Consider the following 16,209-nt stretch of genomic DNA (forward strand, 5'->3'; position numbering starts at 1 on the left):
GGACTGTCACTTCAGCAGCATTCCTCATATATATATGGGGCATGTTTATGCTGATACAACAACAACAGCAACACCGAAATTTTCAATATCAAATAAATATCAAAATCTTAATTTTCTTTCAATTTGTTTCAGTTTCCTGCTTATCAAAACGTAGCTCAAACAGCGCATTGATTTCTAAAAATGTTTTTGGCTTACGATGGGAGGTTTTTTTTCCTACAAAATCTTAGACGAAACTATTCGTCTAACGTCAGGCCATTTGTGAAGAAGTTCGCCCGTGAACTTCAAGCTTTTCACCAGATTTGCTAGAATAAAAAGGAGGGATAAGATTATAAAAGATGTAGATTTTATAACAAATTCCACTGTTTACATGAAAAACCTACTCCACATAATATTTCACACAAAATTCCACTTATAAAAATGCTGACAGGTAATCCTATTCTCACACTGTGAAGTGTGACAAATAACTACGATGAACAAAATAAAGCACGACCAAGTCATGATTGCCAACAACCCTTTCTGCCAAATATAATAAAATACAAAACCGAAAAAGTGGCCTTGAATTTTGAATAGTCAAAGAAATGGCTGTAAAATCAGAGTAACAAATGTTTACTTTGGCCCCAAGCGCAATTTGTTAAAAATCACAAAAGCTGACAGCCAAGCAACAAAACTTATCATTAGGAGACCAGAAAAAAGTGTAAAATAATGAAAAGCACGCCAATCTGATAACGAAACGGCACGTGAATAGAAAACATATAGACAAAGAAGGTTTGGCAGCCGCTTGCGCTGGATGAAGAGAAAGTACAAGCAAAGTCAATGGAGATCGCATCAAAATTCAAAGCACGCACGCATACATCCTCACACACGCTCACACGCATGCAAACCATGCCAAAACAATAGCAAATCAGCTCCAATAACAGCAATGGTGGACAGCTAGCGCGCAAGTAAAAACGAAAGGAAGTACGAGGAAGTTAAATGAAGGCAGTGGAAGCGGAAAAGCATTACCTGAATTTAGGCGTTGAGCGTGTGTGTGTGAGTGTCGCATCTACACAGCCAGCTATATAATAATATTCTCGTCGTAAGAAGCATACGCTAGTATAGAGATGGATGGATGGACAATCCACCGGGTGCGAATTAATGGAGAAAATAAAAAAAGGGAGATACTGAAAATAGAAACAAAAACAGTTTCCATAGAAAAATGTAACCGAGTGAAAAGGCAGTGACGCCTATAAAATTTCTCCAAAATATGGCAACAGAAAAATATCTATACAAATGTAACTGCAATAACTATTTGCTCTGGCTGTCATTCTCGCTGTGGCTGCCGCTTAAGGCTGATGACAAGAAATATTTTGTAATTCGAGGGCCACTGGGAATAGTAGAAAGAAAAAATGCTTAAGATAAAAGGAGAAAAAAAAATTGACAAATAATTTTATTGGTTCATCCGAAATGGCCTCTCTGCACTTGTATAGATAGCCACGAAAATTTCTTATAGGAAACTGTACATCGTGCAGAGATAGAGGCTTGAAGTGGAGTCCAAATAATACAAAAATGGAAACTAAACAACAACAACAGCAAGAAAGTATAGAAAACGCCGTTCAGAGAATTGTGTTCAAATGAAGCGGCAAATGTTTTTTTTTTTTTTTGTCGGGACAGACTAGCAAATACAGCACTCAGACACAATTAAGTCCATTGTACAGCACTCGGTATCTCTTTTAATTTTCTTTCAATCTACCCCAGCTCCGAAGAAATCTGAGTAGATTTTGTGGTGCCAAGGAGCCAAGCTGGTCGCTTCTTAACAAAGCAGTGCCAAACACCTCAAGCCTGATTCGAGCGAAGGCGGGGCAGACGCACAGAAAGTGGTCCGCTGTGTCATACTCCTCTCCACATGCTGGGGAGAGTGCGCTGGCTGAGATGCCTACCTTTTCCATGTGCTTTGCCAATAGAAAGTGGCCCGTCATCAGTCCAAACAGGCGGCTAACAGTCCCCTCTGCTTAGTGACAGGAGAAACTGCGACAGTCGGTCGGACATGACAGGTAACATCAGTTTAGTCCATCTACAGCCTCTCTCAGCCTGCCAAGCTCGCTTGTGGATTAGAGTAACCTGTTTGCTAACCGTGGCTTTAATGGTTTAAGAAGGGAGTGGCAGAACGGGCTCTGGGCAACAAAGCCGGCCTCAGAGCATATTCTGGCTAAAGAGTCAGAGATCTCGTTACCCGCTATATCCACGTGTTCTGGGACCCATGTTAGCATCAGGCTATTATGTCTACCAACATAGTTCAGCCTGGACTTACCGGACCCGACTACCCTTGAAGTGGTTGGGGAGCTGTCTAAGGCCATGAGCGCAGCTTGGATATCGCTGCAAACACATTTATATCTGCCTCTCCATCTGTTTTTAACAATGAAGTTCATTGCTTCTTGAACAGGATACACCTCCGCTTGAAACACAGATGCATGCATTCTAAGAGCAAAGAGCAGTTTAGTCCCGCTGGATTCCATGTAGACACCAAAGCCGGAACCGTGCTCGGTCCTGGAACCATCCTTGAAAATGCGAGAACAGTATTTACCGATCTCATTTGACCACAGTTGAACATCTGGCAGCACCACACCACCACACAAGGGGCATGGCGAGGATCGAAGTCCATGCCTACTCGTTTGGCCGTCTCCTTGATGAAAACATCAATTGGTGGTAGAATAACCAGAGCATCGCCCAGTGTTCGGCTCAATCGCATTAATTGAAGTCGATACCGATCCCCAGTAATGGTTTCGCTTAGTTTTCACAGTTCATAAAAAATAACACCAACTTAGTCCCACCCAAATACATAGCAGCGTGAATATTCGACCGAGACGACGACGTAGAAGTATGACCGCGCAGTCCCCCGGTCCAAAGACGTTCAACATCCAACATCCCTTAGTTTTAACTCATAAGGAACCCATGTCCCCTGTTTCTGAATCATTTCCAAAGCATGCAATTGCTTGGAAATTGATTGGCGGGTAACACCTAATACTGAAGCAAGCTCTCCTTGCGTTTGACACGGATCCTCATTGAGCAATGCCTCCAATTTGGCGTCTTCGAAGGGTTTTGTCCTTCCTTTACGCGGACGGTCATCAACATCACTGCAAAAATCACCGATTTTGAAACGACGGAACCAAAATCGGCACGTTGTTTCACTTAAGGGTACCCGGTGGTCTAGAGCACGAAAATTTCACCTATTTTCACAATTTTTTTTTTGCCATTAAAAATTTAAAAAGCGATGTTTCAACTTTTCGGGCTTATTAGTACGTTTATTGAGCATACAAAGAATTTTTTTTTACTTTTGAGACAATTTTTATTATTATAAAAATTCCGCTGAAGATGACCCTCTCGAAAAATCGAACCCGGACGGCGTAGATGATTTCGAGACTTCTACTCATCTGAAACACAAAATTCAAGAAGATTCTTAATCAGAAAGAGTGCAGTTATGGTCGGAACTAGAACAAATCGAAAAAATGAAAAATTTACAAAATGGCGCACCTTTGAAAAAAAAGTTCGTAAAATCGGGTTTTTTTCACTAGTTTTTTAGTTTAAAAAATAGGAAATTATTTAAATAAAATTATGATTCTAGTTCTGACGATAGCGATACATGTTGTGAACAACATATCCAAATTTCAAGTGATTCGGTTGAATAGTTTTTTTGTTTTCAACCCCGCCGTGCCGAAAAATGTCGTTTCAAGACAAATGAGTTTAAAGTTTGAGGGACAGGAGCGCGCGGACCGCTCTCTACCTACTTAATGGGCTGTAGAAGCTGTAATATAGGGAATTTCGGCATGAAATTCTTATATTCTTAAAAGCCTATACTTTCGAAATATCGAAAAAACAAAAAATCAATATTTTGACATTTCTAGACCACGGAGTCCCCTTAAAGCAGCTTCTCCATAAACTTTTTGTAGCTCTCGATGCACTTCAGCCGCCCAGCCGCCGCTTTTTTTCGAATTAAAGAAGAAAATTAACACTTCCCGCAAATGACGATTACTCGGCACAAAATCAGACATTTTCACAAAGCCAAAAGTATACGAGTATGATACAAAAACAAAATCACTAATGTGGTGAAGCAGTTTGTTGACCATATGTCTAAGCTTGGTTTCTGACGTTTAGGTTATGTTAGAATCGACTAGCACACACTGCTGGCGGTAATATTTGTAATATTTGTACAAATTTTTAGATCAATAAATTTAAGTTTTCTGAGAAAAAATTCTGGAAAATTTGCTTTTTTTCAGCCTTCTAACTGTATGTAAACCCTTAAGGAGAGCTAAATACAATACAGGCCGATATTTATATACCCGCGCATATAGGAACTAAACTGGGCTTCACCGCTCTAGCACATCTTAGTCAAATCGATTGAAGTAATCAGGAAAGGAGCATTCAATGCAAATCAGCTACTGGGAGAAATTATTGTAAGAAATCAAAATTGCCACTTTTAATTTAATTTATGTAGGTTGAGGAAATCGAAATAATTTGTATTTGTAAATACTTATGTTTTTCCTATGAGAAATTTAAATTTAGCTTTGATACCAACTTTGCCTTTTGTGATACCTTTAAACTCTTAAAAACTCCTTTTGATTGTATAACATTTTTACGCATTTATTTTGTGTCCTTTAATTTCCTTTAGTGTCATGTTGATATTCCTTCTCAAATACTTACGCCATTTGCAGAATACAACTTTTGCTAGAAAATGAAAAAAAAACGCTTACTCCAACATTGTTGACTGACTGTAACCTGCATCAGCACTGAAATACTTAAAATTTGCAACGCAACGTTTAGGTTGGCTATCAATTTGGGTGGAGCTTTTATTTTTGCCGCAAATTTTTTCGCCGCCAAGAAAAAAAAAACCGGGTAGAGCATTGAAGAGAGCGCGAATAGTAGCTTTGGCGGCACGTGAACGCCATGTGGATGAAAGAGCAGAGCAAAACAGACCTGGCAAATGACTACGTACGAGTATTTAGGTAATCGACACAAATATGGAAGTGGGCGGAATTTCAAGTGTGAAGAACAAAGGAAAGTGAAAAAGCTGCAGCCGACATAGCGCCAAATTTTGTTTACGACTGATATGTACGAGTATAGGTAAGTAGTCAGCAGCAAGATTTTTGGAATATTTCATTTGTTCTCTGAGTCTTTATATTCTGCCATCAGCCATAACCGGTGTGCGTTTTTGCATTTAAAGTGGTTTGCCTTTGCCGGAAACAAGGCAGATATTCTCCGTTTTCATATACTATGAAAAGTATGTGATTTGAAAGCTTTCCCATTGAGTATGCAAACATTTTGAATTTTTTATTCACAAATAGAATAAATGCAAAATTGCATTCGTATATTCAAAGCAAAGTTTTTAAATGAAATAAAATGCGCAATACCATAAGTATTTTTCAGCAATTTCAAACTTGCACTTTAATTGCACTTACACTGAAATTTAATCTGCCATAAAACTGCATACCAAAAATTGTTCTACGAATTCTAAAATTTGGTTCTATATGGTTTTTTTTTACAATGAGCTATGCTTTTATATAAGAAACACATAATGAACACTGAAAATAGTAAACGAAAAATAGTCGTATATCCATAATCACTCGAGAAAATACATTCTGTCAAAAAATATAGGGAATTGTTCATTTAAAAAGTGCGCCTTAATGTTGGTGCAACTGCCCTCTATAGTGTCGCAGAGTTTCAGCGAGACCTGTCAATTAGCTTGTTTTTGGCATTTAATTATATATACAGGGTTGGCCATCTTAAACTGACCCATGTGATTATTAAAAAAATATGGAAAGAGAAACATTTTTTTGTGTTTCATTGTGAAAAACATTTAATTTAGTTCAAGGAGATTCGTTTGCATCACTTTTTGAATATGATATCGCGCAAGTGGTCGCCCTTAGCTCGTATAGCGTAATGTGCCCGTTTTTCGGCGATGGCGGCTATTTCCCGTCGGATATTGGCCTTAAGTGCGCCTAGTGTCTTTGGCTTGTTGACGTTGCCTTGATCTGGTCGCCCATCAACGTCCTCAATGGAGGAAAACGTCGACAAAGTCAAGGAACTGGTGCTGGAAAACAATGATTTGAGTTTGAGGAAGGTAGCTCGTGACATTAGCGTGTCTCACGAATCAATTCGCAACATTTTACACCATCAATTGGGCATGAGACGTATGGCTGCTCGACTCGTTCCAAGAGAGTAGAATTTCTTTCAAAACATTCATCGGAAGAAGGTGACTGAAGACATGCTTGAGCAAGTGAATTTGAACCCAACGTTTATCCAACGCATCATAACAGGTGATGAAACGTGGGTATATGAGTTTGACATGCAAACCAGTCAACAGGCGGCTGACTGGCGCTATCCACATGAGCCGAAACCCAAACAACTACGTCAAAGTCGGCCAAAAGTGAAAGTCATGCTAATCGTTTTCTTTGATTATCATATTGTTGTGTACTCGGAATTCGTTAATTCGTTCTAAATGGTTCTACGATAAATAAAGAATATTATTTGGAAGTTATGCGACGTTTGAGAGAGAAGGAAGGACGTGAGTAGGAACACTGTGAACACTTTTTTGACCAAACACTCCACAAATATCATCGAACAACAACCATTTTCACCGGATTTAGCCTCCTGTGACTCCAAACTTAAATTGCCACCCCGCAGACGCCGCTGTGAGTCGATAGAGGCCATTAAGAAGAATTCGCTGAATTCAAACGCGTTTAAAATGCGCTTTGACGACTGGACTAATCGTTAGCATATGTGCTTCGAATGGAGCCTATTTTGAAAGCGGCAAAATATATTTTGATAATTAAACATTCATTTTGCGGTTTTGAACCACTCCCGGTGTTTTTTTGACAGAATGTAAATATATTAATTTATACGCCTCTTTAAAATACCATATTTTCCCCGATGAAAACGAAAAAGTTTAGATCAAAATGGCGCAATGAAGATATTTTTAGTTTCATCGCAGGGAGTTTTGGTAAAATTTCTTTCTTCTGTGATAGCAAGCAAATAGCAGCCAATTCAAAAACGTATCCGACTGAATTTAAATAAAGAAATATTTGTATTACGAAAATCGACGCTCTATGTTCATCGTGCGCTCAGGCCAATTTATGGTGTTCCGCGATGAGGCCCATTTTTGGCTTAATGGCTATTTCAATAAGCAAAATTGTCGTATTTGGGGTGAAGAGCCATTCTTCTTCTTCTTAATTGGCACCATAACCACATGCGCGATTTTGGCCGAGTTTTACAAAGCGCACCAGTCGTTTCTTTCTCGTGCTAACCGGCGCCAGTTGGACACACCAAATGAAGCCAAACCAAGATCTTACCAACGCAGAGAAGGCCTTCCTCCTCTTCTGCTACCACCAGCTGGTACCGCATCGAATACTTTCAGAGAGTATCCATTCAGACGACGTGACCCAGCCAGCGTATCCGCTGGATCTTTATTCGCTGCGCTATGTCTATGTCGTCGTAAAGCTCATACAGCTCATCGTTCCATCGCCTGCGATATTCAAGACGGCGACATTCGCTACTTTCCATACTTTCCCGTGAAACAATTTACTGCGTCGTCGTTTAGGTGAGCAATTTATCACTCATCGGGGACTAGTAGATTGGCCACCAAGCTCATGTGATATCACACCTTTGGACTTTTAATTGTGGGGGTATGTAAAGTCTAAATGCTTTGTGGATAAACCAGCTTGAGTTGAGGCATAGAAGCCAACATCACTAAAGTTATTCATGAGATACCGACCGAAGTCCTCCAACGAGTCATTCAAAATTGGTATTTACGGATGGCCGAATTACGGCGCAGTGTGGCCAACATTTGAAAGGGATTATCTTTAAAAAATAAATTTCATGAATGGTTTAACATAAAAATAATAAAGGTTACCCAATCAATTTAAAATAATAAAGGTTACACAATATTTTTAGGATGAGGAATACCCTATAACCAGCTCAGATAATTCGTTTACCTAAAAGTGAATGTGCCGGAGATTAGCAGGTTCAAACAAAGAAGCAGGCGGGCAAAGGTATTAGAACTAGTATTATTATCATTTTGGGGGAAAATATATCCATTTTTTTCGTAAAATTTTAGCACAAATGATTTAAAACTACTACTCTTTAGCTCCTGAGTGATGATAATACGACTAATAACTTGCCGGTCAACTTCGGTTATTTCTGTGATATTATCAACATTTTCGACATGAGAAATGCCTGAACGAAATCGATGAAACCAAAATTGCACGTAATTGGCTGTTACAGTACCGGCACCATAAACTTCATTCACAATTTCACCGGCCTTTATCAAAGAAAAATGTAAAATTTACCGAATTTTCTGTTTGTTAACACCCTGTAACTCACAAATGAATTGAACAAACCAAAAATACCAAAATAATTGTTTAGTGTGAAATATCACCTTGTCCACGGGCATAAACTTTTAATTGTTTGATTAGGACTTTACGCGATATCGATCACTACAGCCACCTGCCGAATGATGGACTTCTTCTTCTCCAAACAATATTTCACTCACTCAATAAATTACCAAACACTAGCCGCTATTTTTGTGCATTTCTCAGCCGATTTTCGCATTTCTTCGGTAAAAATGTACTCAGTTTCTGACATAAGGTAGTAGCCCGGTATGACGGGTTCAAAAAATCGATTTTTTTTTACATTTTTCGGAAGAAAAAAATATACCATAAAAATTTCAGACAGAAATTTTAATTATTTTTAAAGTTATAGCTAAAATAAGAGAGCGCGCCGTAGTGGATATGAAAGCGTGAAAACTTTAAAAGCGTTTTTCTCAAAATTTCGGGGAATCACTGACTCAAAACTATTCAACCGATTTAACCCGTTATTCTAGACACACATATCTAGATCCCGGATCTTTAAAACATTTAATTTTTTAATAATAAACTATTTAATTTAAACAATTTATGAAGAAAAAAAATTAGATTTTGAGAACTTTTTCATAAGTCCGCCATTTTCTTTTAGTTTTTTTTTTATTTTTATGTATATTTTAGGTTTGGGACCTAAAATAAAGTTTACAGAATAATAATCTCTTTGAATTTTTTAATTCAGATGACTTTGGAAGGATGTGTGTCTCCCCGAACCAACTCATCTTTTTTTTTTTTAAGGACTCCACTTTGACGTGAAAAATTTTAAACAAATTAATGTAAAATTAACTTTAAAAAAATTTATTTATGTACTTTAAAACACCAATAAAAACACGTAAAAACTTTAAAACGATCGCATTTTATTTTCTTTTTAAAAAAGGTTCATGAAAAAACGTCGAAATTTCGGTCGTTACACCGGACTACTTCCATAATCCCTAAAATTAGGCAATTTGAAATTTATTCGAAAGATCAAAAGCGGCCTTCAGCCTGGTATTTCTGGTCTTGGTATGCACTGAATAAATGAACACTGTTGAAATGTCTGCTAGATACCGCAGGGACTTAGGACCTTCTATTTGAGTCGTCATTCCAGTGAGCAATTTAGCACTTGTCTCGGACCAGTGGATTGGTTGCCAAGATCGTGTGATATCACTACTTTGGACTTTTATTTGTGAGGGTATGTAAAGTTTAAGTATTTTGTGGATAAACCACCGACTTGAGTGCAGCAATTGAAGTCTGTATGGGCTCTAGTTTTGCTTGGTTTCGGCAGTTTTCAATAGATGATACATCAAATGTAGAGCAAATCTTCAAACTATGAATATTTCAGTTTGACGCTTATGATTCTCTGACTAAAAAATAGCTGTTCTTAAATCTTTGGACCTTAATTCGTACTTTGTCCTATTTTCTTGCTTCTTAATGATTCCTAATAAAATACTTTCAAAGTTTTTGAAAATGACAAGCACCAAGGCGTACGCTGCTTCTTCTTCATGCAATCTGCGTCTTTATTAAGCAGAGCCTCAATTTGGACGTTTTTAAACTTTCGGTTGCTTCGGACGTTCTGTGCCTCACACACCAAAATCACCAACTGTCTATGTAAAATATAAAGAAACTCATGCGTTTAAGTATAAAACTCCCTTCAAACATCACATTTATTTGCATATCAATACATAGATATATAGTCATAAAAGTACTGTATTCTATATGTCTTGCAATCAATCAGGAAGTCCTCCGCGCACACAGTCTGCACTTCGAATGTACCTCCAGTTGACTAGCATTGCCATTTTTGCCAAACGGCTGCTGTCCATTCACTTCCAAAAAGTAGTTCCCCTTCAAATTTCTTGGCACTTCATACCCCATAGGATACTCTGCACCCGGACATTTATGCTGACGCACTCCGGTCAATGAGTTGCAACGCTGAGCCAGAAAATTCCATTCATTATTTGGATAAACAGTTTCCGCATAATATTCCCAGGCACGCGCATGCGCACAAATAACATGCGAGCAACCAGTTGGCAAAGGATCAAGTCCACCTGGATAGAAGTCCACATCTCCGAGGGGCTCACGTTTACCCAACACACCCGGATTGGAGTGAATTACATCGATGAATTCGGCATCGCCGCGCATTAAACCTGAGAGCGCATAACCTTCTTTGAAACAAGGTTTGGCTGGATCCAAACCAGTAATGCGTGGCACAAGTTTGCCGGTCTTGTAGCTGTAGTAGCGACCTGCCGCGCCGACAATATGCGCACCTAGACTATGGCCGATCAAGTGAATATTGTGAAGTGGTACAACGGCGGTTAAGAGCTCGAGACCTTCAGCTAGAATAGCGCCGATTGCATCGGTGTTAAGGGACGACCAAGAGTATAGAGTGTCCACAAAATCGGCTACATCGACGGCCTGGGTGGGCGAAAGATAAAAAATATTGAAAATAAAAAAGAAATATAAATATAAATATTAAAAATATCAAAAATTAAATTAAATATTTTTTTAAGTTATTTGAAAAAGCGGAAAATTATAAAGCAAAAAAAAAAAATAAAACGTAAAAGCCATATAACGAGAAAAGCACTCATATATTTTTCTTAGTATATAAAGGGAGATCACAGTGGAGGTACTTTCTCTAATAGGGGTTTTCTGACGGATCACGCATGACTACTCTCAAACTAAATACACAATTTTTTTCCAGTATTCATTGACATTTCATCATGGAATGACTTAAGTCTCAACAACGTTTACAAATCGTGCAATTATATTAGGAAAATCGACGCTCTGTGAAAAATATCATCACGCACTCAGAGGAAATTATGGTTTTCACCAATGAGACCCATTTTTAACTTTTTTTTTTGGTCGGGGCAACTAGCAAGTACAGCACTCATACAACATTAAGGCCATTATACTGCACTCGGATTCCCTTTTAATTTTCTTTCAATCTACCCGACCTCCGAAGAGCCAAGGAGTCAAGGTGGTCGCTTCTTAACACATCAGTGACAAAGACTTCAAGCCTGATTCGAGAGAAGGCGGGGTAGACGCACAGGAAGTGGTCCGCCATCTCATCCTCCTCTTCACAAGCTGGGCAGAGTACACTGTCTGAGTTGCCTACCTTTTCCATGTGCTTCGCCCACAGAAAGTGGCTCGTCATCAGTCCAAACAGCCAACTACAGTCCCCACTGCTTAGTGACATGAGGCACCGCGACAGCCTGTCGGACATGACAGTGGCATCAGTTTAGTCCATCTGCAGGCACTCTCAGCCTGACACGCTCGCTTTTGGGTTGTAGTAATCCATTTGCTAACCGTGATTTCGATGAATGCAGAAGGGCAGTGGCAGAACGGACTCCGGGCCAAAGAGGTTCGCCTCAGAGCCCATCTTAGCTAAGGCGTCAGAGGTCTCGTTACCCCACGTGCTTTGGGGTCCATACTAGCATAAGGCTATTATGTCTACTGACATAGTTCAGACTGTATTTACAATACTCAACTACCGCCGATGTGGTTGCGGGGCTATCTTGGCTGTCGCTGCAGACACTTTTTAGATCTTCCTCCCCATCTGTTTTCCACAACAAAGTGCATCGCTTCTTGAACAGCATACACCGTTTTTAGCTTAATGGCTACATTAATTAGCAAAATTGCCATATTTTGGCTAAAGTCCAACCCGAAAACATTCAAAAACAGCCATTACATCCATTGAAAACAATCGTTTAGTGTGGCCTATGGGCTAGAGGTATCGGAATCATCAGCCCATATTCCTTCAAAGACGAGGCTGGCGCCAATGTTACAGTGAATGGCGAACACTAGAGCGCCATGATAAACGATTTTTTGGTGTCGGATGCCGAATGCCGGAAATTGAGGCGCGTGAACACCACAACTTAGTTCCATCAAGACGGCGATGGCGCTTCTTGCCATACAGCGCGTGAGACAATGGGTTTATTGCGTCGTCGTTTCGGTGAGTTATTTATCTCTCGTCTCGGACCAAGATCATGTGATGTTATACCTTTGGACTTTTGTTTGTGGGGGTATGCATAGGTTAAATGCTTGTAAGTGGAAGCCAACATTATTAAAGCTATTCACGAGATACCGACAGTAGTCCTTTAGCGAGTTTTTACGGATGGCCGAATTACGGCGCAGTGTGGCCAACATTTGAAAGGGATTATGTTTGAAAAATAAATTGCATGAATGGTTCCACACAAAAATAATTAAGGTTTCCCAATCACTTCGTTGTTTTATTTCAATTTAAAATCCGATACCTCCAAATTAATCACCCTTTATATTACATATATCGTACTTGCATGCATAAGCTCAATATTTCATCCGTTAAGCTATTGTATGCTGCTGCTCCTTTAATTTCAATTTTAATTTTCTCAACACTCTTAAGCTTTTGTTCTAATCTTCATTCATTAACTAACTATTTTCGTAAATTCAATGAATTATCCCTTTTTTGAAGTGAAAACTTCTTTAGAATCGTTGGGAGTGATTTGGGAAAAAGTGAAACGAAAAAAGCGACCAACTTGGCTACGAAGCGTTATATTATATGTTGATATAAACGTAGCGACGAGCTAAATAACTTTTAGGCCAGCGCCGACAGCATGGCGCGGTAGCCGAGTGACTAGCAATGTGGGCTTCCGATCCAAAATCCTTGGTTCGAATCACAAGAAAAAAATTTTTTTTATGCAGTTATTTTATTTTATTTTATGATATGTTTATGAGGAGCTTTTTTTCATGGCAGAAATACACTCGGTGTTTTGCCATTGCCTGCTGAGGGGTGAGCGCTATTAGAAAAATAGTTTTCCTTAATTTTGGTGTTTTCACCGAGATTCGAACTGACGTTCTCTCTGTGAATTCTGAATAGTAGTCACGCACTAACCCATTCGGCTACGGCGTTTGTTTAATTTTACTGATGCAAAAATGAGGGAAAATATTTGAATAAAGTTTGCTTACTGTTTACACATTTTCCAAAGGTGACGGAGAACCAAAAAAAAAGTCGATTTTCAAACAAATACGAGTGCATATGTGTAATTGTGTTAGAGTTTCGGTCACGCCCCAGCAAAACCTGCGTGCATATGTGTTTGTAACATTCAAAAAAATGTAATTGTGTTAGAGTTTCGGTCACGCAGGTTTTGCTGGGGACGCTCATAATAGCAACCGCGTAAATATTTTCATTTTTAAATATTTACCGCAATTATGCCGAAAAACAATGCAGAAAAGTGTCGTGAATATCGACAGAAAAAAAATCAATAAATAGCATCACGGAATTCATTCACGAAAATTTAATAAAGTATACACCAGAAGTATCGCGGATACTTAGAAAAGATTACGATAAAGTTCCAATGATTTTAAGTGGCGATTTTAACGTAAATTTTGCATTAGACACAGCGGTTCCTTCAATTGACTTTCTCAATACAACATTCAATTTAAAAATGTGTAACAATCGCACTGAACCGACAACACGATCAAAAACAACAATTGACGCGGTATTTCAAAGATATGTTGACAACATCGAAACCAAAGCATTTGTATCATATTTTAGCTATCATAAGCCACTCGTATCATTTGTTGAAATTGAAAACATTGAGGATGAATAATAATAAAATGAAGAAAATAAAATATGAACTTTATAGCAATATTATAATGAACCTATAATTATCCCGCCCCTAATACTGCTTTCGTCTCATTCTCTCTCAGTTTGTCTTACGGAAGGTTTCACTTCTATCCCGTCTAACCGTTAGACTGGTATTTTTTTTTATTTTCCCCCTACTTTTACTCACCACAAAATTCACATCACCACGACAATTGTAAGCTTTGGCCAACTCATTGATCGGATTCGAGGATTCGATTGTAGTTGTCCAACCGGAAGCTAATATTACCACTTTCTTTTTTGGATCGAATTCGGGACTTTGCCAAATTTCATTCGCTTTCAATATCGGATAACTGTAATTATTGCAGGCTGTGCGTAGCTGAAACTTCATTTTCGTCATGTCTGGCGTTACTAACGGAGTAACCGCATCAGCTGCAATTGCAGCGGAGCCTAAACGACAGGCGATTAATGTCATCAAATACAAATATCCAACCTTTTACTGCACTCGTTACCCGCACTAGTTAAATGTGCATACTTACAAATCTCGTGGACAGCTGTAGACATCAGCTCGAATGGATAGCCGGCCAATAGGTTTTTGCTCGTCTCAAACACACCTTGTGGGGTGGGTATCAAATTGGCTGCTTCTTTGCCGAAGCCTCGCGCTGCATTTTGCACAATGTTGCCCACATTTTGTATACCCTCCGATTTGGGCAACGAATTAACGATGCCTGTGGGGAAATCGAAAGCTGCATCTAGAAAATTTACCGCTCGTGTGCCAGCAACTAACAACGTAAATACTAACACAACCGTGTGGAAACGGGACATTTTGTTAGTTTTTCCCCCCTTTTGCTTGTTTTGTTAAAATTTTCTTTTACTACTTTTTGCGTTATTTATCACCACATGAAGAACTTTAACGATCGTAGTACGAAATGCCTATGAGAAAACTGTTCGCGGCTGCTACACTCAGCGCTTATTTATATATCGAGTTACATATATGTATGTAAGTATAAGAAAGGCAAGCAAAAACAATGAAACTCATTTCACTAATTTGCTCTCCAATTTTGCTCATTATTGATTTGCTCCCGCTCAAGCCTCCGCTGAGTTGGCGAACGATCTACAGTCGTGACTGCAAAAACAATAGCAGAAGTCAATGTAAGTGCGATTAGAGTGAATCGGAGCTAGACCTGAGGAGGGTTTTGTTTATCTTAGTCATCTTTGGTAGTTTATTTCCTAGTCTATTTAGTTTATTTAATTTAATTTATTAAGTGATGGGCAATAACAAATTTATATATGAAATTAAATTAATTAATGAAAAATGTCTACGTCACCTTCGAAAGAAGTAAGAAGGAATGAATAAAGCAGGGTTGCACTTTACTTCTACAAGACTTGGTACCAGCATAGACATTTTTGATTACGGAAAGGACTAAAATCTACTGCACTACTCGAACAGTTATCCACTTGAATAGAATTGCAGCAAAAAGCGGGTAACGGGTGGACGGGTACCCGATGTCAAAGTTCGAACACATTTAGCATAGCATGAAAATGGACGAAATTACGTCGGCAAAATAATTCGATTTATTTCTATTTTCTCCGACAGGTTGAAGACTCAGCATTGCTTTTCTGATCACTTGATGAACAATTTGTTGGTTCACAAGCAAAAGCAGTCAAATCTCAAGAAAATGATTTCGATTCGTCCAAGAAACTCCACAAAATATCAATAATTTAGAAATAAGTTGTATTTTTGTACCAATGAGCTTGAACGAGTTGCTTCGATTCAGTTCAGTTGGGTTTAACCGACCGAATTTTCGAAAAGGAAGTGGATCGGCTGATTAACACTCGTCAACCGGTTACCCGGTGCAATTCTGTTTCGGGCCTACCAGTGACGTGTATTACATAGATAATAAGATGGGAAACTCTTTCATTGTGAAAGAGAGCGCGCATATGAGGACGTTTCAAAACTTGGCAGCATTCACACATTATGGGATTTTGAACAGCTGATAGGTGAAATGGCGAACTGCCAGCGAAAACGCGCCAAAAATAACTAACGAAAACAGCGCGTTTTTGCTTAAAAGTAATTTAATTGAAACATAATAATTTAATTTGAAGGGAGTTTGTACAATTTTCCAAAGCTTTTTATATCCTTTTCGGCTTCTACTTTTAATTCGTCTTATGTACATATCTGAATACATTTTACATACATATAATTTTATTGAAAATGTATGTTGGTTTATGAATGTAAATATGTACAATATATATGTATGTAAGTAT

The 16,209-nt window shown here is 38.6% G+C and overlaps 1 protein-coding gene across 1 annotated transcript; it reads right to left on the reverse strand.

Annotated features, from left to right (window-relative positions):
* Positions 1-10,069: 10,069 nt before the first annotated feature.
* LOC129239261 (vitellogenin-3-like) lies at positions 10,070-14,871 on the reverse strand. The gene is made up of 3 exons (XM_054874630.1): positions 14,481-14,871; positions 14,132-14,391; positions 10,070-10,775 (listed from the first exon to the last, which is right to left on the reverse strand). The coding sequence occupies exons 1-3, from the start codon at positions 14,764-14,766 to the stop codon at positions 10,095-10,097; spliced, it is 1,227 nt and encodes a 408-aa protein (XP_054730605.1). The 5' UTR covers positions 14,767-14,871; the 3' UTR covers positions 10,070-10,094.
* Between the last annotated feature and the right edge of the window lie 1,338 nt (positions 14,872-16,209).

Source organism: Anastrepha obliqua, chromosome 2 (assembly GCF_027943255.1).
Source record: "Anastrepha obliqua isolate idAnaObli1 chromosome 2, idAnaObli1_1.0, whole genome shotgun sequence".
NCBI classification, from domain to species: domain Eukaryota; kingdom Metazoa; phylum Arthropoda; class Insecta; order Diptera; family Tephritidae; genus Anastrepha; species Anastrepha obliqua.